Consider the following 25,825-nt stretch of genomic DNA (forward strand, 5'->3'; position numbering starts at 1 on the left):
TCCCGCGTCTCGCATATCAGCATCCCCACACTTCAACTTCAAAATGGCGGTGGGGGCATTTGAACTAAAGTTCATCAAACAAGCTTTAGTTCAAGCTCCCCTGCTGCCATTTTGAAGCGCAGGGACACTGATACACGAGATGCAGGAAGCTGCTGGAGTGCGGCAATTGCCACATTCCAGCAGACTCAATTAATTGAGTCTGCTCCACCATGCTGCAATTACAGCATGTCAAAGCAGCCTCCATGCTCATATACAGGCACCCATCATTCTCAATAATTGCCTCTTGGAGCTGCTCTAATTAAAGTGCCACCCCCATCCCCAGAGCACATGTAAAAGTGCCCAATGGCATTTACTTCTCCCATTAAAAAACAAAAATTAAATCAGAACTCCAACATGTGAAAGGAACATAGGCACCAACTTTTATTTTTGCCAGGGGAGGGGGGCCGAAGATGATGGACATGTGCGAAGTTTTACACATTTCAGATGACAGCCCTCTTCCCAAGGGGGCCAGGGCCCTCAGGTTCCCATGTACTTGGCACCTCTGGGAAGGAAGGTTGCCCTTCAGCATGTTCTCTTTTGAAACTGAAGTGCAAATGTTAAGTCTTAAGAATGTTGAAAGGGGTCACAGAGCAGCTAAGTGCTGATGCCCAGTTATGAATAGCCATTTTTCAAATGGGAAGGCTGTTGTTTAGTGCCTGGGACCTACAGTAGAGTTGCAACAGCATCATTACACATGTAGGTTGACTTCATCATTCATTGTAGCTATCAAACTTACCGGTTTCCCAAACTCCAATTCCGAAAAGAATTTATACCAAGGTTCATTCTTTAAATCTATCTCTTCTGGGCTTATATCCCGAGTCTAAAGGAGTTGGTGATAGGGGAATGAAAGAAAGAGAAGGATAACATTATGCAAAGAATACACAGGAAAGGGACTGGTAAAGATGCAGTGTCCATGCTTCCAATGTTATCATATAGATAGTTAACCTAATAATTTTTCACTTTCCTAATTCTTCTCATCTGAGGAGCCCTGAGAGCTTTACAAGCAGTAATTAAGTTTGACAGCTCTCTTATAAACACTCTTTACATTTTACAGGTGGGGAAAATGAGGCACAAAGAGCTGAAATGACCTTCCCCAGGTCACAGAACAAGTCAGTGAAAAGGCTGTAAACAGGCACACCTCAGGACTATTTGTTCCTACTGTTGGACTTTCCCTCCGATTCAAAACTAAGCTTTGTTTCATTATTATTAATTTTCATGTGAAAAAAAAGAAACTTAAAAAAAAAAAAAATGTTCTGAGCCCCAGATCATTGTTTAAAAAACCACTGGAGGACACTGCATCTTTAACAGCACATGGATATGTGAGAAACCCTCTTCTGTACACAGTAAACAGAGTGAGTAGTGGTATTCTATATCAAAGAGGACATGACCAAGGGACACATTTCTGAAAGATTGCTAAGGGAATGATTGCAGAGACAATACACTTTGCTTATTCACAAGCAAATGTTAGAGAATCAGACAAAACAAAAAAGAAAAAAGACCAGACAGGACAAGTAACAGCGCAACTGAGAAGAAAGGTCCCTTTCCATCCCCAGACTTATTTTAATGGAACAAGCTGCAGCTGCTTAGTGATGGTATTGGCTATGTGAGAAAATAAATCCATTGCTCTGGGTTATGAAGAGCCACTATACAAGACAGTTGGTTCAACTACCCCCGAGTTTAATGGATACAAGCACACTACTCACTTATATGCATCATGTGACTGCAGCAGAACACAGAAGGGTCCATGATGGGCCCAACTTAACCCTCTTTATGTTGCTATGATGGTGTGTACAAGAGCTATGCACAGAAGCCAGCATATGTGGCTCCATTCTGTTCCCTGCCATGGATCTTAAACTGAGCTGGGGGATTAAAGTGGGGTGGCAAGAGGGAGTGGAGGTGTTGAGCACTAACGTGGACTCTGGACTGCTTCAATGTGGGGGAGGGCTCCTACACATTATAGCAGCTGTGCTACTGTCCCACACCTCTCTTATACACAGCAAGTGAATAAATATCATCTCTACCCTTGCCCACCCTTAGTTTACAGGCAGAAAAAATGAGCCAGAGACCTGAAGTGACTTGCCAAAGACAACTACAGAACTGTGTGCTCAGATTGGATTTATAGTTCAGAAGCTCATTGCTCCCAAGTCCTGAGCTCTGCTAGGGATCCATTGCACAGAAGTAGGAGCCTGCCTGGTGCATTTAACTAATGTTTCTGGGTCCTAGCTGAGGAAAGGCACTTAAAAGGACCAAGGCCAAAAACAGGCATGCTGGGGCTCAGACTGTAACTAGGAAGTCCCAGTTCTATGCTCCAAACATGATAGCAAGACTCTCATGCCGACTTTAATGCCAACTCAGCCTTTGATCTTCTGATTTTTTCATGTTGCTATGTCTACGAGTGGTTATCTTTTTTCTACCATAGTAAAACCATTACAAAAAGGAGTTAATGCCTGCACGTGTCAAGTGAACCTATTGAAACCACAAGAATTGGAGAAAAAATTATTACCTGCAGCCAAAACAGAAACCCCATGTTCTTTGGTGTCTATACATTATGTATTAACTCCTAAAACATTTTTCATTTATCACATATGGAAGTTTTCAGTATACAGTGAAACTGGTCCAAACCCCACTGAAAACAATGAGATGTCTTTGTGCTGATGTCTATGGGCTTGAGATCAGGCCCCTGATAACCACTGCTTTGCATATGGAATTGTAATGCATTGACAGCTTGCAAATTCTCTTTAGATGAGTTGTTTGTTTTATGTTGCAGGGAACTTAGCAATCTCTATGCATCACTATGATACCAGTCAATGAAAGCCACAGACTGAAATCACATTTTGGTCTCATCATATTTCTAAACCTTGTCCCCTACTCCTCTCTGATCTTTGCTTTGAAATGAGAACTCCAAACATGTCAAGAACATCATCATCATGCACCTTCCCTTTTTTTATTTAACTCCCAGCTTCTTTATCGACTGTCCCTCTTCTGGCTTTCAAATTTGACTTAGAAATCTATTTAAGGATATGTTTCACTTGGAGCTCAACAAAAGTTCTGTGGATTACACTGGGATGCAAGCAGATGCTTAGGGGCTCTGATAAATCAGCTATAAATGATAGGGTCTGATCCTGGAAAGCTTACTGAGGCAAAGTTCCCACTGAAATCAACCGCAGTTTTGCTCCAGGAATAACCTAAAGTGGCACAACTGTCCCTTTACTTTCACCTGTGGAAGGGGCTAAGCCAGTGCTCACTGAAGCCAAGGAGAAGACTCCTGCTGATTTCAACAGGCCCTAAACCAGGTATAACTTTGCTGAAGTGAATGAAGCGACACTGACGTGGAAATAGAATCAGTCCCACAATCTTTCAAAAATATTGGTTTTTGCCAGAACTGAACAGAAATACCTACTACCACATCAGGCTTATTTTTAATAGCTTAAACTCAGGGTAGGCAACCTTTTCTGGCTACATCTTGGGTGGGAACCAGGCAGGTGGCCAGGAGCTAGAACCCAGCCACCACTGCTGTCAAATGCCACCAAACCCACATATCCACAGGTCAGATCCAGTGGTTCTGCTGACCAAATCCAGCCAGTGGGCCATAGGTTGCCAACCCCTAGTTTAAACACATATTTCTATTGGTTTAAATCCTTTCCAGACATTTTTAAGTAAAAGCAACTGTATGCTCTGCAAAACTCTTCAACCCTTCTCCAAGGATTAATGAAAACATGACCTTAGAATCTACTTTGAATATCACAACTAATTAGCACTTTAACCCAAGCCTTCCAAATCACAATTTTAAAGGATGAAAATTTTCACTTAAAACCAACTAAATAAATGTTTTCTAGCACTTGCATCATTTCACTTTCAATGCATAAAAGCTGAAGGTTAATTTAATTAAAACTGATGACATAGAAGCACACAAAACTGAACCCTTGCCAGCCTGGTGCACTGCATCGCTCTCTCAGACTCTCCTGAATAAATTAAGACTTTGCACTAGAAATAAGCACAGTTGACAAAGCAGCCATCAAACAGGTCATGGTGTCAAACAGATTAAAAACTGGGGATAGTGATCCATACTTCACACAGAAAACAATACATCCAGAAGAAAAGGGAGCCTCACAGCTCTCCAGCTCTGGTTTTGTATGACTGACAATGGTTAAGAGGTTACTCAAACATTTGCAAAACAAAATATACAGAAATACACCACATAGGTAATATAAGGCAAGGGTATTTATCAAAATGGAAACACACAAGCGTCTATAACATGTATTACAATTGCAGGACCAAGCTATGGAGTAGGATAAGATGAGCATTACCATCTTTTCGTTGTTCAAGACTGAGGACTTTCCTGGTTGATAGTCGTAAATGCTCTTGGGCTCTGCCCGGTACTTTCTAGTATCCACCTTCTTGTCAGGGGGCTCCCAATCATTCCTGGGGAAAGAAAGTCCAATTAGTTCTAAACTCTGTTGTTACCATGGAAACGATTTTTTTCTTTGGACATGATCCTTCCACAGCTAATCCTCATTTAATCAAGGAACTTTCTGAATATGTGCAGGATGTCTCTGCAAGGGGAACAGTTCAGACAGCTTTGGTGTTTTTTTAATGGTAGCCTGGGTTAGATTTATGTATGCCTGTCAGCTCCTAAAAAAAACCTGAAGGGATGGGAAGGGCTTTCAAATCTTTTCCATTCATTGTCAAACTTTCACTAGAGATGGGTGTGAACTATCCTGGAGAATTCCCAACACACCCAAACTGTGAAATGAATCTATTTTAGAACTGTTTAGCAGGCCCCGGCACCTTAACCTCAAACAAACTAACACAGTCTCCATGAACACTGGGAAAGCCAACATTTGTGGTGTGCACCCACCTTTCTGATGCTGTGAGGTTTGTCTCCACTAGAGAACTGAACTGACTGTACTGAGACTGGTGTAAATGGCTCAGAGCATCCACATGCGCCATCCTGAACTGGTTAAGATTTGCCCTGTGTCCACACTATTTGCTTAGACAATTTCTGATGCAATGTATTTTAGGTAATTATCCCACAATTCCGCCTTTTGTGTGCATTATGAGGGTAACATTCGGGCACCACATTCTGACAGATTTTGCAAGGTCACCAGTGCATTGTGGGAGAGTAAGGAGAAAATTATCCCATTTTAGCTTCTTTGAAGCTATGCTGAATATACTTCTGTTTAGATCAGATTAGCGGAGTATTAATTGGCATTAAACTTCTTGCCGATAGTTTGCCTGTTCTAGCCAGTTCAGACCATTTGCAAATTGGCTTGCTTGTGGGTGGGCGCGAGTTCTACAAACGTTCTATGGGCTTCAATCAGTTTGGTTTCAATAGCAGATCTGATTGTATAGCAGATATGATTGTTTTAGCATTTCCAACCCTAGGAAACATTCTCTCCAGCCAAGTCCTGCTTTTGTTACCTGCTAGTGTAAAGCATTAATTAGTCTAATCTTTTGATTTGCTGGAGGCTTCCCATTTAATTGCTGTATTGGAAAGCATATCTATCAAAGACAGAACTGTCTTCTGATCACATGCCTTAGGTCAGGGGTGAGCAAAATATGGCCCACAGGCCAGATTCAGCCTGGCAGGCCACTTTAGCCACCCTATGGGGCCCCTAAACAATTTTAAAAATACATATTAATCTGCCCCTGGCTGCCTGTCAAAGATGACAGGAGCCAGGGGCAGCAGGACCCAGGGGAGGCTGCTGGCAGGACCAAGTGGCTGCAGAGGCAAGGTCCAGTCGGCCTTGCTGCCACCCACTCCAGCCAGAAGCCCCATCCCAAGCAGAGTTCTGGCCATGGACCCTGGTGCTGTTCCTGCCTGCCTGTGGTGGAGGGAAATACAGAAAAGGGAGGGTGGGGGGGGAAGCAGGGGAGGACCGACCGCAGGCGATTGCCCCTGTCCTCAAGGTCAGGCTGAGCTGGCTGCTGCAGTCAGTCTGCAGCCAGGAACCAAGTGGTGGCAAAGCGGCCAGTGTGGGGTGAAGAGGAGTGGTGGCAGCCGCAGGCAGGGAAGCTGTGAAAGCAGCAGCAGGCTGGGGGGAAGGGGCAGTGAGTGGGTGTGCAGAGCTCAGTCACATCTGGGCAGGAGTGCAAGATCTGTGCCAGTGTACTGGGGCCAGGGCCGGCGGGGCCTAGAGTGAGGTGGCAGGAGTGCAGGGCCCAGGTTGATAGGGGCTCTGGAACCAGGCTGGCTCCCCCTCTCCCTACTGGTGCAGGCTAGCCTGGCTTCATAGAGCCCTGCTGGCCCACTCCTTGCACTCCTGCAGCCCCACTGTGGGCCCCACTGGTGCTGGCCCTGGCACACTGTGCAGGCCCCATGCTCCCACCCAGCTGTTGTTGTACTCCGCATACTCATTTGCTGCCATTCCCCCCCACCTGCTGCAGCCATTTGCCCACCACTGCCACCGTTCCTCTTCAGCCCCCTACACCTCCCGCCAGTTGCTCCAGCACCACATGGTTCCTGGCTGCAGAGCTGGGCTGCAGGACATAGTAGGAGCCAGCCTGGCCCCTGTGATTCTTGGCTGGCTTTCTGTGGTGCCCACCAGGCCGCTCCAGCTCCTGCTGCATCCTGCTGTCTAGGCCATACAGCTGAGACATGGCCTAGACAACCCTTCCCAGCCACCCTCCCCAACACACTCACAGCCCCCCACAAATCCGTTACCCACCCACACCATACACATCCACATGCTCCCTCACCCCACATACCCGCCATGCCTATCCACCGCCACACACCCTCCCCAACACCCCACATACTGCAAACATATACCTACCCCCCACACCTACCCACAATATACAAGCTTCGTTTTAAGCTAGTATACAATCACCTTTGCGTACAGTACACAAACACATGTAAATCAGGACAAAAATATTTTTTGAAGTCAAATTAATGAATAGATATTTGATTTTGAGACTATAATTTGGTATTTTTCTGGTTTCAAGATTGCAAACCCTTGCTGAAAGCAGTACTTCGGGGGGGGAGGGGGGGGGCAAGTGGAGGGATTTCTGGAGGCAAAAGTCAGGGGTTAGGCAGTGGGACTGCTGATCTCAAGATGGTGACCAGGGAGTGAGGCACCTGTCAAGGGGCAGGGCTATTCTTGCAGCCCTTGATGGCTTGCCAAAACTCGGTAAACGGCTCTCTGCCCAAAATAATTGCCCACCCCTGCCTTAGGTGCTTGCTATGTTGGCACTCTTGGAAAATATAATTGCTCATTTAGAGGAGAATGTGCAAGCCAGTAAAAGAAGATGGAAACAGAAGGTTTTAAGAACTGGTTGAATTAATTGTGGCAAAAAATATTTAATGTCTACTCTTCTTTCCCCTCACCCTCTGCTTTCTAGAAACATTAATTATTATTGCAATTAGCTTTAAAGGATAGAGTTTAAAAATCAGGAGAGAAAAATTAAGAACTAAGTGATCTTAGTTAAGAATGATACTGTATCTGATGCTAACTAGGACCTGCCACAATTTCCATTAAAGTCAACAGACAATTCCCAGTAACTTCACAACGAGTTGGTCTCCAAGCGATGAGATAGCAAGACCTATCTTCCAAAAACCATTCCTATGACCTAAAGTGGATTAAATTCCTCCTTCCCCATAAATATTTTATGTTATTGATGTTGTCATTAGTATTTATGTGTAGTATGGGAGATTCTTCAATACCTCAAACTGAAACTGGGGGCTCCTTGTGTTCAGGGCTGCACTAAACAAATAGGAAGCAGCCCTTGACCCAGAGAGAGCTTAAAAACTGGACAAGACAGACAAGGATAGGACAAGACATAAGGGTTGTTTCCAGACTTAAAAAAAAACGAAACAAAACAAACAAACAAAAACAATTCCCCCCTACCACACCCAAAAAAACCTCAAACAAATCTGCACTTTACAGGAAAAAGCAGCGTGTTACTTCAACCTGGCTCTGCATTATCTGTATAGATCAGGCGCTTCAGTGGGGCTTTCTGGTACTTTTATCTCAAGTTAATTCAATCATCTATTAGATACAAGTGCCAAAAAGGCTCCAGTAAAGCACCCAATCTATACAAACATCGGGCAAGGTTGGTCCAACTAAGGGACTGCCTCTTCTGTGTATACACTGGGCTTGGTGCAGGAGCACATGGAGTAAAGTAAAGCACCATTTTTGGTTTTTTTTGTTTTTTGTGTCTTTTTTTTTTTAACCTCTGCAAGCAGCCCTAAGATGTTAAGTGACTTGCCTGAGGTCACATAACAGGTGAATGGTACAGAAGAAAATGCAATGCAGGTCTGTTTTGCTCCCATCTAGTGTCCCAGGTATTAGACAGTATAGCCCTATCCTTTTCATTTTTATATGTCTCTGCACTTCTAAGGACTGGCTGGCTCTAGAAGTACATTTTTCAAGGAATATCCAGCTCTACTCTGCATGACCTGAAACCTTAAGAGAAACTCTGGATAATCATTAATATTACAGTATAGCAGCTAGGAACTGCAAATCAAGGATCAGGGTCCTGCTGTGCTAAGCACTATACAGACATGTACCCAAAAGAGTCCTTTGTCTCACAGAAGGTGCAACATGTATGATAACAAGGTATGACTGGTGGATCCAACAGAGACAGATAGGTTGGCAAGATGAAGGAACAAATTACAGTTTCAAAGCCTACTGGAGAAATTTAGATCAGTGGCAAGCAAAATACAGCCTGTGGGGTCAGATGCAGCCTGCCAGGCCATTCTATCCAGCCTGCAGGGCCCCTAAAAAATGTAGAAAGTTTTTATTTATTTGCTCCTGGCTCCCTGTCAAAACCCCTTGCTGAAAGGAGTATTTCTGAGGGCAAGGAAAGGGACTTCTGGTGACAAAGGTCAGGGGTTAGGGGGCAGGATGTCTGGTAACAAGATGGCAACCAGGGGACAAGGCATTTGTCAAGGGGCAGAGCTACCCATGTGGCCCTCAATGGCTTGCCAAAAATTGGTAAGCAGCCCTCCACCTAAAATAATTACCCACCCCTGAATTAGAGCAATTCCTGGGATAACCTGAATTCCAAACCACCCTGAACCCTGGGGAAGTTCAGCTCCAGATCTAGCACCAAACTTTATATCTCCATTCCCCGCTATATCAGACCCTTCCATGGTTCCTCCAGACCAACCTAAGGACTTTTCATTTGGATTACCTTTCGAGGCTGGATTTCAACGATGATGTGCGAGTTGGCAATGGCAGAGTAGCAGATCTCCTAATGACCTTCTCAGTGTCAATGCTGTCCATCGCACTTTTAGACCGAGGCACTGAGGGTTGGGTTCTTGCTGCAAAAAAGGTATATATAAAAATCTTAGTAACTTTGGTAGTGGGGCAACAACAAGAGCAGTTGATACTTGTGACCGTGCAGGCAGACTGAACCCAAAACATGAAATGTAAGTTACTTACTATCTTCAGAATATGAAAAATGAGGATAGGATGAATCAGAATCTTCATCTGGAAAACAAAATAATTTTCAAGTGAGCTGGAAGAGCTACCACTCTGTCTCTCTTAAATAGTAAGCCACATTAAAAATATTAATGTGAACATACTAGTCCTTGAGCAGTACAACAGAAATATTTCTTGCTACAATTACATGTAACCTGAAAAAGTGCATGCTCTAATGAGCTTATAATTCTAAATAAACAAGAGGTATTAAAAGGTGGAAGAAAGGTATTGTTACTATCCACATTTCAAAGAGGGATATACAGTCTGATTCAAAGCTCATGGAAGCCCTTCCATTATCTTCAACAGGCTTTGGAACAAGCCCAAAATGAATGGCCCTTGGTAGACAGGAAGTCAGTATCAGAACTGGGAACTGAACCTACATCCCCAAAGCTTAGTTCAGCACATTTACCCCCACCATCCTTTCCCTTTCATAATGACAATTTATGCTTAAGGTCCCGCAGTTGTTTTGGAGATATACACAAGCCTCACAGAGGTAGTGTAGGATACTGTACTGCAACAAACTCTGTTCATGGAACTCTGTGTTGAGGCTTGACAGTGTCCATGTGAAGAAGTAACTAAGAGGGTCTGCAAAGAAAGGTAACATGACAGCAACTAGAAATACAGCTTGGACAAGACAACTGGAAAAAAGATGCTTCAAAAAATGTCACATGGATATGATGGTGCCGATTGACTCCATGGGGTATTCTCTGTCTGCCCTCTTTGGGAAGAATATCCAGTAAGCTGCTAGATGCATTCACCCCTGATGGACCAAACCATTTGGGCTCCCAACAGAACTGACCTGAACCTCTTATTCCTGACTTGAGCCAAGCCTTTATAAAAGGCTCAGAGAAAACTCCACATTTCAGCTCATTTGTTGAATTCTTTCTGTGAGCAACATGCTTAAGGCATCAGTGGCAGGTTTCGTTTGAAACAGATGGTTAGTGACCGCAATGTAATTATAATACTCTCGAGTCTGCATAACGGTTATGATAAAACTTCAGACTAATTTCCATATTTCAAACCCAAATGACAGAAACCAGAAATGTAGGTCATACTTATTCCTAAATGAAATTCTTGAGAAAAGTGACTTTTATGCCCACATAAAAAGATGCACTTTTCTCTAGCTAGTATGATATTTGGCAACTCATAAAATTAGCTGTTCCTAAAAATGTAAGTGAACAAATAACTAAAAATATCCCATTAGCTAATTGCTTCTTGAGGATTCATTTAAGACTGATGGAATAATAAAAAAAATTCACAATTTATGTGAAGGAAAATGCTAAAATTCATTATAGATAACAATTCACATAATAAAAAATATACAAAAATGCATTTAGTTGTCTTTGCTTGTTTCTAGTAAACATGTTCTAATGGAATTGTTTCTTTCATGCTTGTCATTTCCAAGTGTTTTGCAAAGATTAGTAAGTACTGAAGCATACAGAGGTTGGGTGACTTGCTGAAGGTCATACAAGGATACCTCTATATCAGGGCTGTTCAGCTGGTAGCCCTGTGGCCCCTGGGCTTTGTCCTGGCCACTGCTGCCGTTATGTCTCTGGTAGCAGCAGCAGGAGTTTCATGGTTTTCCCTCTCTCCTCTGGCTTCTGCTGCGTGCCCCCAACCCAGGGTGCAGGGCAGGGCATGAGGAGGCTGCATAGCCAACCCACAGTGCTAGGGGAGCTGGCTGCCTGGAGCACCCATGTGGCATGATGAAGTGTGGAAACCTGAAACTAGGTAGTTGAAGGTGAGGTGGGCTGCTGTGCCTTGTGCAGCAGGAGGATGCTGTCCTGCCCATGCTTATAATGCCAGGGCAGGGAGACAATGGGAGCTCCCATGGATGCACATGGAATGTAGCCTGGGAAGCCCATGGTCCCTGTAGTACATGGCTTCTGTTGGTGCAGGCCATAGGGCACAGCTTCAAACCACTTATAGCTGGGCAGCCCTGGTCCACATCATAGCATAAAAAGCCATCAATAAGGCATTCCAGGGTCATCTCCAACTGCTACTTGTAAGCATATTAGAGGCAGAGGCCTCAAAAGCAACCACAATGGGACACCCAAGAATGTGTCTACCAGTTATTCCCAGGTTTTCAGCATGCATGTAGCCATGTGGGGAAAGACACAATCAGGAATGGCCAAGATGCCCCATTCCTGCAGAGCAGATGTGTCCATAAGATGTCCATAGAAAATCTGGAAACAGAATTCAGGTCTCTGTACCCCGGCTTCAGGGCCTAGTTACAAGAGGTGGGAATCCTTGGTTCACAGTTTCTGTATGCGACTCCTTTCAGATTTTTCCTTGTAGTTCTTATATAGCCTATGGAAGTTAAAATTCTTCTGGGATGGGTGGCCCAAAACTTTGGATCCAAACATCCTCACACTTTGCAGGTATACAAGATCTGAGTCCAGACCTGAATTTTGGAAATGGCTCCTATCTTTGCATTAGTCTAGATCAATTATTCTTAACCAGGGTGCCATAAGAACTTTTTAAAGGAGCCACAAGGTGCTCCACAATCTTAGCACTGTTAGGTGTGCAAACACCCTCACAAGATTCACATGACAAACCCAGAGATTTCAAACAGGAATCCATTGTTTCAAAAGCACTTTCAACTATGGTCTTTCTGAGTTCTTTGCCAGAAAAAAAAGTTCTATTATTTTTCCATAATCAAAAAATGAGTGAAAGCTCAGAAAAGCTGACTTTTTCCAAGGGGTGCCATGAGTCTAATATAGGTGCCTTGAGTTTAAAAAAGGTTGAAAACTACTGGTCTAAATCAAATCCTTCGCTTTAGATTGTTTGAAATCTGGATTTTAGTTCAGAAGTTTCACCCCAACTCCATACAAATCCTTCATGGCTGAATACATTATTTGCAAGGTTTTCTAAGCATGAAAGCAAAGCTCTGAAGCTATGTCCATATTGCCTCCCATGCTCTCTCAAGGGTCACAGCCTAGGAATATGCCATGCTTACCTGCTCCTGATTTATAGATTTTGGGAGTCAGAAGGGACTTCAGTAGATCATCGCTCTGGGCAGGCAAGAGTGCTGGGGCCAGATGACCCCAGCCAGGCATATGTCCAGGCTTCTCTTAAAGACCCCCAAGGTAGGGGAGAGCACCACCTCCTTTGGAAGCCCATTCCAGATTCTGGTAACCCTTACCATGAAGAAGTTCTTCTGATGTCTAGTCTAAATCTGCTCTTTGTCAGTTTTTGGCCGTTGTTTTTAGTTACTCCAAGGGGCACCCTGGTAAACAGAGCATCTCCTATCCCTTGCTGCTCCCTCCCGGTTGAATTCGTAGATGGCCACTAGATCACCTCTCAGCCTTCTCTTATACAGGCTGAAGAGATCCAGGTCCCTCAATCTCTCCTTGTAGGACCTTACCTGCTCAGTTCATGCCAAACCTCAGAAATTAGGCAGCACAGCCAGCTGAGAGCAGCCCTAGGCTTTGCTACAGACTGAGTCGGAAGGAGTGGACAGACTATTTTTTGGTGGCAGTCTGGAGTTGATTCAGAGGTAGCACGGACAAGCCCTGCATAGTCTAGACCTAACAAAATGAACCCAGTTCCTGTCACCATTTTGTATTCTCACGAAGAAAGAAGCTAATCTGATCATAGAAAGCCAAACCCAATTTGTATGGTATTAAGAAAATGACAAGTGTTTCACCCAATAATATTGCAACTAGCTAAAAAATGAGAGAACATATTAGATTAAATCAGTGCATCTGTAAGTGAAGAGGAGCCATTTATGGGACTACAACCTCCTAATTTATTATCATCAGTGTCTACTACAAACTACATCAGCTCTGCCAAGAGTAAAATGGGTCTACAAACTTCATTACAAAAAAAATAAAAATAAAACCATCTTTGTAAAAGCCCTTTGTCTACAAGTCAGTAAAGGTAGTGGTATGGGTCAATTAAAGGGAGTGGTACATGACCCGGGGGAGTGATCATCTTTGACAATGAAGGATCGCTGCTGCCACCACTTCCTGTTTGTGTGCATGTGCGTGTGCATGTGTATGCATGTCCACACATGTACATGCACACACCTGTAAACAGACATGTATGTATATACATATAGGCATATACACACATCTATAGGAGAATTTCTCACACTGGCTACTGCAACACTTTTGAAGCATGAGTGCAAAGGATTCTGGTTTGGGCTTGAATATCAAAGATATCCATTGAGCATTCACACACGAGAGGCTAAAATGATAGACAGAGGGATACTTTGGTTTGTTTAAGAATGTGTGCTGATAACAAACCAAATTCTTTCCGTGCCTAGAAACGCCATTGCACCGAATGCTAGCCCAGACCATAGTAACAAAACAAGACTTGTACATAAATTTAAAGAAAAAGACATTAAAAGCCAGATTCAAAGCCCTAGTGAAGTCAGTGGGTGTCCTTCCAACAAATTTCAAAAGTCTTTGGGGTCAGGCCCTTATCTTGTGTTAATATTAAAAATGTGAGTGAAGATTAAAGGTATTTGTTGATCCTAAGGGAAATAAAAATGCAGTTAAATTCCAACTTTCAAAATACATTTTTTTGTATTTTTACATACAAGTCAGCATTATAGGCAAGTTTTTACATGTAAGTCAGCATTATAGGCAAGTTAAGTAACCACTGCACACGCATGGCTAGGTACAGTTCACTAAGCACATGAACCAAGCAAATCCCAAGAAACCAAGTATTGTAGCATTAGTCAGAGGCTAGTAAGAAAGCTGGAAGAACACTGCAAAGCCAAAAAAGGCATCACACGATCAAGGCAATGCTTAGAGGGCAGCAAATTATTAGGAGGCAGCATAACACTCAGCGACTAGAAAAACTTGAGGGAGAAAATCAATGTACAAGGCAGAGGATATGCAGAAAAAAGGTATATTATCCTTTACCATTACCTTCAGATTTAGGGCTAGGAGTAGACGCAGGAAACTGGTATGTAGGAGAATAAGGATTGTCTTCTGCAGCAGAGAAAAGCAGTGGGTTTTGAGACTATCCACCATGAAGTGGAGGTACAATGCTGTTCTCGAATTTCCTATCACTGTAAGCTTTTATTGTCTACTTTAATGATATCAGAGCACAATGGCATCATACTTTCAACATATTAATAACGGGTTAGGAAGGATTAGGTCATTTTATATATCACATAATAAGGCACACTAGGTGCAAATGAATTTCTGCCAAAAGTAATAAATGGATCATGGTAATTTAGTATCTGGATCTAATTACTATTAAGGAGCTATAGTACAGTTAATTCAAACACAAAACAACAGATACTCTGGCTAAACTTGTGGTACCTTCGGGTTTTTGCTGGAATTCAGGAAGTTCAGGAAATTTGTAGGTAGGGCAATAAGGGTTTTCTTCAGGAGTGTCTAAGCAGAAGGAACACGTTTTGGAAAAAGAACAGAGAGGAAAGATTTAAAGGGTAAAAAGGGTAAGATCAGAATGCATGCAAGCTGCTGAAGATCCTTCTCATGTCTGTGTTAGACCATGACAAATCTGTGGGCATATCAATGGTTATCACGATGCTATGCACCCCAGCTACTTGGAAGGTGATGGAGTCAGTGGGAACTCCTTCTGCTGCTCTGTAAGCATGCACCTCTACCATTTGCAGTGGAAAATATGTTAGCAGTACAGAGGCTGACACACCGAGTAATTCTCAATCAACCGAGCAGAAGACAGTGGTTACATATGCACTAGTCAACTCATCATAGTAGCATCTGAATCAGCAAATGCAAATCACCGTATGTTATTTTGTAGGCATCATGTTTCATTTAGTAAGTACAGCTTGGAACGCATTTGAATGTCAAGCCTTCTGCAAGCCTGGATTGTTAATACATCTGAAGTAATTTCTCACAATAAAGACAGAATTGGAAAGTATCATGTTGTGGGGCACGCAAAAGTAATGGATTCATTGGTGATGCACTGTTAACCAGTCTACCAGTGCTCACCATAAATGTTGCTTTTGAAAGGTTTCAAGAATACTGAAAAAAAATCAACATTCTGATCCAGAAACCACTGAAGTCTAGGGAAATCTTGCCCTCGACTTCAGCCAGCCTCAGAGAAGGCTCCAAATTATTCTACACATAAATAGTTCTATTTTTACAAATACCTTTCTTTTGTCAATACAGTTTCAAAAACTAGGAGGACAGGGATCTGTTTCCTAGCATTATCTGATAGCAGTTAAATTAGCAACAGGAATCTCTGCGTGCTCAAGTGGTTCTCAGCCTTTCCAGAGTCACAGCACCCTCCACAACTTTTCTGAATGTGGCATCACCCCTGGCTGAGAACCACCGTTGTACTGAACTTACCTCAGTAGTTCTCAACTGGGTGCTGCTGCCACTGCAGCCAGGTAAACCCAGCCCGGGAAGGGCTATGGCATGTATGCGTTCTCCTGCCTCAGGCAGGAGAGCCAGCTCATACTGCCATGCTTTCCAGTCCAACCCTGCATGGTGTCTCCCAGAAACAAGGATATAGCAGGTGAAAATGTCCAGAGCACTTCTGTTTCCAGGAGGAGCATGGAGGAGGTAGGCCTGGGGGGTGGGGTGCAGATCAGGAAAAGCTACAGCATAAGCCAGTTCTTCTGCTACTTTAAAGTCATCAAAGAACCTAATGCAGAATGATTGTGCGCCTGTGCTGCAGGTCTGTGCTCAGGCCAGTTTTACTTGGCCGCCACTGCTGTGGCACTTGCATCACATCACTCTTGATGAGGTCTTGTGGCACCCTAGTTGAGAACCACTGCTTTAGACACTAATGATGGCTTTAAACAGTAACAAGAGAACCAAAGCAACCTGAATTCTGCTCTTAGTAGGAACATTTTTAAATCTCCAATTATTTTGTTTTCAAATATGTTTATTTGGAAATTCTGGACAATTTAATCCCCAAGAATATTTCGTATGGAAGGAATAAAAATAATGAAATGAGTTTTGCTTCCTAGGACCAAACTCTGAGAAGAGTCAAATGCAAATCTCCATTCTTCAGGCCCACACCTGCACTCCATCTCACTGCTATGAATGACTGATCCGCATTTGTTACAGCATAACCATGAAAATGTTTTTGAAATACATTCATGTAGACACCAGCCACAGCCAATACAACCAACCAGCTAATGGTTCGGGATCTCAAACAGTACTCTTCTTTGTTAGTGCTTTCAACAAAGTATTTCAATTCACCTTTTAGTGTGAGTCAGACCTCTCCCTGGGTTTATTAGTTTCTCTCCTTTGATTCTATCATTTTAAAGTGTCCTAGCTGGTTTCTACACTTCAGAACAAACACTGGTTAAAAATGAAAAGCTTCTATTCAATATCTAAGTACAATGCTCCACATAGGTAAAACACATGTTCTCAAGGTGGTTTGTTTAAAATATGCATGTTACAGTACCTTTTGTTAGCTTGTGAATCTGTTTGAACATTGTCTTGTACCAATCCTTTGATCTGTCTGTGTTCTAAAGTAAAAGAAACAAAAAACACAGGTTTCAGTAAAACACAGGTATGAGCTAAACCAGGTTCTCAGTGGTTTAGGATTCTTTTAACAATACAAACCATTTAGCACCCTTCACTGTATTTTATTTATTTTTTATTGACTAGAACCATTTGCAAGATTGCACTAAAATCAGATGGCACAATACTGAAAATGCTTCAGCAGATGAGTAACTTCTCTCAGACTTGTAGTCCTCTTATACTGAATAAAGCTACATGCATTGCTTCTATTTCTTCTTTCTGTTTCTTCACAGTAGATGAGTGTCCTTGAAAGGTGGATTTTGTACAGTAGCTCATCAGGACAGATGAGTCCCAAATTCTGACGCCTGGTCCTGCTATCTGCTATGTGCCCCAAATTTTGGGCGAAGAATTTTGGGTGCCTATCCCTTCCTGAGCGAATATCCCCAAGAGGAATATAAACATTTCCAGATTTCTTTTATTCCGATTACAATCATTTTGGGGCCTAGGAAAATTTGGCTCTACCAATAAATCTAGCATTCGCATGGTCCTTTACAGTGTCTGGGGTCCAAGCTTTGCAAACATGGAACTATCCCATTGTAAGAGAGTGAAAATGACCAGCCTAATCTTACAGATGGCACAACCTGAAATGAGGTTTTGAAAATTATTTTACACACAGCACCTGAAGAGTTCATCAGAAACACAGGGAAGACAATAAGTGTAAAATACACTGGGGACAATATTCTCTCCTCAATATTCTCTTTTCAATCAGATCCATTCTCCTTGGTTTAAACAAAAGTTGCATATGTCTAAAGGAAGACAGAATCTGCACCCCCAATTTTCATTTTGACCATGTGCCTATAAGTCAGTGTGTTGTTCTCTTACCCTTAGAGGAATGCCTATATCATCCACAGAGGCATCGGCCACATACCGAGGGCCGCTAACAACTCGTCTTTTCTCCTCCATTGCTGGTTTCTCACTTCGAGTGATGTCCTGCACTGGCTTTTCCTGTATTGGCACAGAGTCTACTTTATCAGCAACTGATCTGACTGGTACAGGATCTGGAAATGAAGGTTAGGTGGACAGCAGTTCGCTTAATTCCCAAACAATTCATCATACCACTCTATTTTACTAAGGCAAAACCCTTGGCAAAACATTGACGGGACAGACTGTCACTGGTAACATGTGTCTATGGTTTGGATTGATGCAAAAGTTTGATGCAGCCAAGAATGGTCTGGAATTACATGGACACCCTGTGTTTTTGTTGTGTTCAAAGCTGGCTTCGGCATCAGACCTGTAAGGGAGCAAAAATGCTGCTGCTGCTTCCTTCACATCTAAAATAATTAGCTTCCTTCCTAATATAATCTAACTCTTCAGTGCTTTGTAAACCTCTCTTTCCTTATCATTTCTGTCTACTGCACCAGCTCGCACAGCAGCAGTTACCCACTTTTTGGGCAACCTATGCCAGTTTACCAGACTCAGATGCCCGCTATTTTAACCAGTGCCTGACACTGTAATTTCCAACTTAAATGGGGTTGGGAGTAAAATAAACTTTACTGTTCATTGGACTGGGCATGGCTAAACCAGCATAATGAATCATCCTTAAGCAAAAATCAGCCAACACCATATCAGTGGATAGGGACCACTTGTTCTTCAAGAAGGCACAATACCACCACAACTCTATGCTCACACATACTGCATCTGAGAACGGAGTTCTTAGCGTTCTTCTCTATAGCATGAATGAGACGCTAACATAGTGCTGTTATGGGAAACATGTTTTTTAGAAAAAGGCAGAGGTGTCTGGAAACACTAACATATGTAACCAGGAATCAACATGCAGAATCCTGACCAGGCAACAATTAGATATTTGAAAACAGCATGAAATAATTACAACAAGGCTGGTCAAAAGGCTTTGGATATCTAATTCCCATCAAAAACCTGGGAGAAGGCAACCAGGTCCCCTAGACAGCTTTGACATTTACATCCTACAGACTGACAGAGGGTGGGTTTTTGTAGCAGATACAATTTAGTTCCTATTGAAGCATCTTACCCAGCATCATTCTTGCAGAAACAGAAAATATATATACTGTCATATGGCTTGATTACATGCATCTTACAGATATTTATTTTGTGTGGTTCTGATCAGTGTGTGTTAAGCTCAGTCTACAAATGGTGTGGGTCTGTTTATAATCTCAGCTACATAGCCTGGCTTTTCAACTCAAGGTAGTGAACAGCTTCTGGTTTTTAAATGTATGGCAATTCAGAATTTAATCTAAACCAGGATAAATAAAAAGTGCCCTCTAAGTTTTGAATCAGCCTGTAGTGCATGACTATAACCAATCTCCTCTGAGTACACAGCTGTTATGTCATTGAGAGGCTGGGCTACTTGCAAGCATTCTGGGTAACTCTAGCCTAATGCACCTGCCTTACTGCTGAAACAGACCAGACACATCTGTTCACTCCATCCACTAAGGCATTAAGTGTCACAACCAACACAGGTGGAGAGAAGAATGGCCTCCTCACACAACACGTTTAAATACATTAGAGCAGGCTTTTCATCCCCCACCTTCTTATCTGGTCTCCAAATATCCATTTGTTTCAATCTAAGTTCCACACAGGTGGCTACAGACAACAAACTCTTTCTCTCCCTTCTAGTGAATTCAGCAGAAATAAATTCTGCAAGAGCCATGAGATTTAAAAGAATATTAAATCAACTAGTGCCTCTGGGTGTGAGTAGCTGTAGTTCAGAGTGCTGTCTTGGCTTTAATGGCTCTGCCTAAGGTTGGCATGTGCTGGCAAGTAAAATTTAGGCTTAAGCAGTCCCTTATAGTGTGACTATTTCTCACAGCAGCTTCTACAGTCTGGTTTCCCCTGACTTTAAAAGAGGATTGGTGGCTGTAACCAGTTATTGGAAACCAAAAGTAACAAAAATCTGTTTCCCAAAAGCACTTCCTTCCATCCTTGGTCTCCTCCCCACCTTCCTCCATGTGCTCAGATAAGACAAAGGACCATCCAAACATCACCTAATTCTTCCTAATGCCCAGGGATGAGCAGTGTCCATGCCAGATGCAGATGAGGACAGAAAGGCAGAATGTCTAATTTTGGGTGCCCAGTATAAGATAAGGGCCTATTTTTCAGAGTTGCCAGGCACCAACTCCTTCCAAGTGTTCCCATGTGGGTACCTAACAGCTGGGACACTCATAATTAGAGACTAACTTTCCACACCTAAGTTTAATTAATTTGCTCAAGGCTATTGGACAGGTCAATGAAGTGGCCAGGATTAGAACGGAGGTGTTCCTAGCTCACATCAGCCCTTCACATTTTATACCTTTGAAGTATGTCTAGTTCCTTCAATATTCTCACATATGTTAGCTCCTGCTACCGGGCACAACACCAATTTGGCAAGGAGCGCATGGATTGTTGGCTGCTTTGAAGCTATGGTGTGTGCCACGTGGATCTGCAGCACAGAACCCATATAACCCAACACTTCAAGGTCTCCAGGACATGATTTCACCACAAGGATTGTGTGTAGCAGAAATGTCCATGCTTTTAGAGTCTATCCCATCAAAGCTTTGCCAAGTCCTGTCCTTGGTATTACAACACTGCATGCATTTTAGAGAGAAAGGAGACTCTTTATTTACATGCACATCACCACAGTGCCCAAAGCCATTACATTTGCATAAATCCGAAAAGGGTGGTTAGCAAAGGAAAGGATCGTGCGTAAAGCCAGCAGTGGCCGGACAGTACCCACAGCAAACACAATTCTGCATGGCAAAATTCCCTCTATTGGGTTTTTTTAGCTTGGTTTTCAATGACCATCAACATTCCTCCTTGGTTTTTTCTTTTGAAAAAACAGTAAGTTATTTATTAAGTGGCAAGAACAGGGCAAGGCTAAAATAAATCCCATATTCAGCATTTGTGCCCTAAGTCCTATCTCTGGGATTACATGTGCTTTCTCTTTTAGCCCTATTGTGCTCCTAATACAGAGGACACTCTGTTCTATATTCAGCATTTACATTTTTGTATGTAGTGCTTGGCCTGTTCCCTTGATCCAACTACTTGCTTCCTCTGAAAAAAACAGTATGGGAAGACATGGTGAAAGTAGGTTATTCTTCTACGAGTCTGAAGACTAGAAGGAAGTGATGAGGGTATGTAAAGATATGAACTCTGGAACAGATCTTAGATTTTCCTCGTCTCTCTCACAACTTCTCGGAAAAAAAGCCTGTAAAATGATGGCAGTGAGACGCTGCTCTGGATCATCTCTTTCACTGTGAATGTTGGGGATGAAAGTCACGTGCCTGTGCTACAAAGGGAAAAATAGTTTCTCAATGCCTGTGTAATTCACTGGCAGCAAAGGTCACTGGGACAGGGATTGTGACTGGACTCTTATTAAAAGGCTTGAATGATCTTGTAACTGTTATAGTGTTACTGTTATGAAAGTTGAGATTATCAAGAATTAAAATAATATTTTTAATTAATTCTAAAATTAAGTAATTCTTGTCATTAACAGTTAAATGGCATGGTTCATGGTTTAAACACACAATCTCCAGGACTCAGGAAAGGCCAACTCTCCAAGCTGTCTTAACCTGTACTGACTAATTTAGTGCGCACAGCCCACCTAAAGATGTAGGAATGACAGGGGGGGGGTCTTCAGAATACCTTAAAGAAACAGACAAATTGACCTAACCAGACTGATGGTCTCCTATTGCCATTCTTCTAATGAGATAAAGTATTAACTCTGAGGGCTGAGACATGATTTTGAGCTGGTTTGCACAAGACCAAACCCACCTAAAGCTATTACATGTTATTGGTGCAGTCAAAGGTTTGTGAATTCATCATGCTAGGACAATAAATGGGAACCTATGTGTGTCATATTGAATGTAATATCTGAATGTTTGTAATAGTTGCCCATTAGCCAGTTTAGGAAGAAGACAAGATTTATCTTCTTATCTAGACCATTGTTTTGGTCTACGTGCAGAAGGTCCTGACTTTCCTCAAAGTCTTAACTCTTGAATTTTATCTTTAGAGGCCTTTAACAAAGTTAACCTAAAAATGACCCTTAAGCAAATATCCCACATTCCGAGAAATCAAACTCTAGGAGCCTTTTAAAAGATTGGAAAGAAAGGAAATTCCTCAAAGTAATTAAATGATCAACAAAAGAAACTAATTACCAAGCAAAAGAATCTGTTAAGTAAGATCCGAGTCCAAATTTGGGAGTAGTGACAGGTTTGGGTAGGAGGGGCCCAAGACGGCAACTCACTCCATAAAAACTGCAACCTACTGTCCCAATTTGGAGGTAACCTCACTTGCAGAACAAAGAAGGAAGAATCGCAAGTGCAGGCCGGATCAGACTGATCACCTGAACCACCCTCTCCGTGAACACGAATCTCTTAGTTCACGCTGAAGCTGCAGAGCACCCGAAAGGGACTGAAGGAAGGGGACTTAGTCCTATCAGTATTGAGGCCAGCCCACTGAACTGTATTGCTGAGGCGAGCCCATTGAACCGTACTACTGAGGCCAACCCATTAAATTGTACTACTGAGGAATGAAACCATATTTAGGTGTTTGGCTTCTCGGAATTCTAGGATTGTAAGTATATTATGAAAAATAATAGTACTGATTCAAATTTAACTTTGAATTGTAATTGTAATTGTTTTAAGGAAGTGCATTTGAAGCATTGTTTCTGATATATGTAGTTATTGTGTTCTTAATGTTTGTGGTATTTCTTAAAGCTAAGCAGTGTTATATGTGTAGCAAAGAATTTAAAAATAAAATTGTGTTGTATGAATTAAGTGTGTAATCATTGTGAAATCGTGCAATCAACTAACTACTCCCCCAGCCAGTGCATCAAACGAATCAGTAAGTTGTGTGGGATTTTCTCTATTCCATAACCCACTAGAGACAATATGGAACATATCAACCAACTAACCAAACAAACCAGGTGTTTTGGTTTGTTTTTCTTGCAGTGTATTTAGCATTTGTGAAAGGTTCTGGAATGATAACCTTAGAGAGAAAAGGCTTTTGTCCCACAGACTAGGGATGGCCTGGGAACACTAAAGCAAGGTCTAACTCTGTGCCAACGTGCAACTGTCTCCCCAGGCAAAGTCTGAGGGTAGTTCAGTTTCCATGGCTCATTCAGCTATGGCCATTTTGCTACAACTGCCAACAAGAAAATCCATCTGGTGCCAAATACAATGTGCTTTTGTGGACAGGGCATTTTACCTAGGAGGCAAACTAAAGCAATCATCTCCTTTCACTACTTGCCTCCTGCAGCCATCTAAAATCAAAACAACCCAGAAGATCAATCAGCCTGAAACAAATTCCACCTTGATTTATCTACCATACAACAACACTTCTGTAGGGTTGCAGAAAGTGCATGACAAGGGAGAATATGGCTCCCAGATATTTGGAGCACACCAACTGCAGGGTATCTGGGCACCAGACAAAATGCTCCATATATCTTTTGAGCCATTCACTTTTGATAGAAACAGCATGTGGTCATCCAGCCACAGAGTTCTACTCATGTGATCAAGAGGATGTACAAAAACAAGAGGCAGAGGAGACAGCCAGCCAGCTCCACATTATTGTTGTGCCAGGCTGCTCTCCATTATTCCAGATTAGGGATCATTTGGGCTGGAATAAAAGGTAAACAGAAATTGTCCACAAAGCTGGGAGGATTTCCAAATGTTTCCAGTTGAGAAATTAAAAATGTTCCTCACCATGAAGGGTAACACCCGGAGAAAGTGAACTGAGAGGAAATCTGTGTCTGAACTTGCAAGAAATAAAATAAGAGCCTGCAAGGTGTCTATACAGATACCAACTCTACTGGGGAAAAAAGAGACATGCATGTGAACTATTACACTGCTTGATGTCACCTAAGCAGCCAGCGTAACCTTGCCACAGACATTAGAGCAGCAAGTCTGTCCCTGCAAGTTGGCAAGTGCCTCCCAACTACAGCAGGGTTTTAAGGGCTTTCTGTTTGATCAGGCCCCTTAAGAAGAAGACCAAGAGCAAGAAAGACCCACAATCCCAAATTTATATACTGGGGTGCTGCATGCTGACTGGTAACTCGCTTGCACTCTCTCTTTTCCTCTTTTCTCCCTTGTTTCAGTGATTAACACTTGGAGTTGAATAGGTAATCTACTACTCTCTGTTCCCATAGCCTACTACCGAACAGTCTATGCCAGAACCAGCAGGAGAAATAGAACAGGAATTTGCAGCCCTGCTGAGAGACCACACAGGGGAAATGGCACGTGCATCCAGCTTTATTGTGAGTTGTATTATACTCAGCTTTCTTACCAAAGCCTCAGCTCCCAGAGTCCTGCGATTACATGTGATTGTAGTTTTCTTCATTTTTTAAGGGGAAAACATGTCTCAAGTATTTTTAAAGGCTCAAAAAGCAGAAGGCAAGTAAGGAACTGAAAAGCTTTTTAAAAAATATAATACTTTTGACATTTCTTTTTAAAAATCAATCAACTTTGTAATTTGATTAGTGGTTTTGGAATACTTGGGGGTGACTAAATTAGTGAGGGGGCCTGCTTGTGACTGCATTTCCATTGTTCTGAGAGGACCAAAGGCTCAGCAGAAGTTGTTGAGCTGGGGGATACATTTGTTTTAAGAAATTCAGCTCAATGCCTTGCAGTTATCAAGAAGTGTGTTTGCTAAAGGTACTTTGCAAGCTAACAAAGTAGCTGCTTTGCTCCAGCAGAGGCAGCAGCTGGGGAGTGGCAGACCTTGTGCTTCATACCTGCCAGGCTACTAAGCCTTTTTTGCTGTTCTGTGGTAGAGAGGGAAAACAAGAATACAAAACAAGTGGGTGAGACAGCGAGAGCAACTGCCTTGTTGCTGTGCTTCTGACAGGCAAGAAATATGCTGTACATCAAATAGGTGAAGCTACTGAAGTGGATCCATTTTGAAATACCCTGCCAAAGTGACAAACCCACAGCATCCACTCCAAACAGCAGATTGCAGAATTATGTTGCAGTTTTACGATGCACAGTGACTAAATACATTTGCAAAGAGCAAGTATCTTTATGTCCGAAAGGAAAAAGCTAAACAGAAGATAATTTGACACTAAGTTATCTTTATGGTTATTTTTAAAAAATCCAACACATAATACTCAGTTGGTATCAACACGAAATTGATATTATCATTCAATAATAATACTGTATGTAAATTAATACACATACAGAGTCTCTGAGGCAAGGATTGCAAAGTGCTGTATATGCACAATAGCTCACTGCGTTATGGAACCCATGATTATTCTGATTCTACACATAAACAGACATAGATCTGACCAACATTTTCAGAAAGGTCTACTCATTTTACGTGCCTCCATTTCTGAGTTCCCAGCATGAGACCCTTGAGATGTCTTATATTGACCACATACAAATGGCGGGACTCAAAAAAAAAAAAAAAAAAAAAAAAAAAAATCGGTAGACACTTGCCACAAACATTTATTTAAGTAACTCACTAAAAGTCACATAGTGAGCTAGTAACAGAACCCAAGAGTCCTAGCTCACAGTCCCCTGTTCTAACCACTAGACAACACTTTTTTCTTTTTTAAACAGCTAGTGCATTCACTTGAAGTACGTGGGCGTTTCAAAACACACGTTTTATGCATGCAAGATATCATTTTGCTTGGAAGTACATGTGGTGAATTCATGGAATTTTAAAGTTTTAAAGAATTGAACACTGTTGTTTTTGATTATAAAACACTTAGAACATGAGGAAAGCAGAACTTTCTAGGGGAAGGTCAATACCTTAGTCATGGTAGTATTGTACTAAAAATGCATGGTCTGACTGTTCCATAGCAGCAATAACCCAATACCTCACTGGAAAATTACTGCACTTTGGGGAGCTTCATTACCCATGGTTTTCACCCTCACCCTCCATGCAATTCTGCAGTATGCAACAGTCCATTAGACGTATACTAAATAGTTAGAG

At 42.2% G+C, this 25,825-nt stretch overlaps 1 protein-coding gene across 14 annotated transcripts in view; it reads right to left on the reverse strand.

The window, feature by feature from the left end:
* SORBS1 (sorbin and SH3 domain containing 1) overlaps nucleotides 1–25,825 on the reverse strand; it is a 109,761-nt gene that overhangs the window by 42,415 nt on the left and 41,521 nt on the right. For 13 of the 14 annotated variants that reach the window (XM_059729706.1, XM_059729707.1, XM_059729709.1 and 10 more), the window contains 6 exons: nucleotides 24,627–24,656; nucleotides 17,765–17,940; nucleotides 16,824–16,887; nucleotides 9,423–9,470; nucleotides 9,172–9,301; nucleotides 4,347–4,461 (listed from right to left, as the gene is read on the reverse strand). In XM_059729706.1, coding sequence (XP_059585689.1) covers nucleotides 4,347–4,461; nucleotides 9,172–9,301; nucleotides 9,423–9,470; nucleotides 16,824–16,887; nucleotides 17,765–17,940; nucleotides 24,627–24,656 — 563 coding nt within the window. Of the gene's footprint in view, nucleotides 1–775; nucleotides 860–4,346; nucleotides 4,462–9,171; nucleotides 9,302–9,422; nucleotides 9,471–16,823; nucleotides 16,888–17,764; nucleotides 17,941–24,626; nucleotides 24,657–25,825 lie in introns of all 14 variants that reach the window. The other variant, XM_059729715.1, reaches the window with a different exon arrangement.

Source organism: Alligator mississippiensis, chromosome 6, assembly GCF_030867095.1.
Source record: "Alligator mississippiensis isolate rAllMis1 chromosome 6, rAllMis1, whole genome shotgun sequence".
Classification (NCBI taxonomy): Eukaryota; Metazoa; Chordata; order Crocodylia; family Alligatoridae; genus Alligator; species Alligator mississippiensis.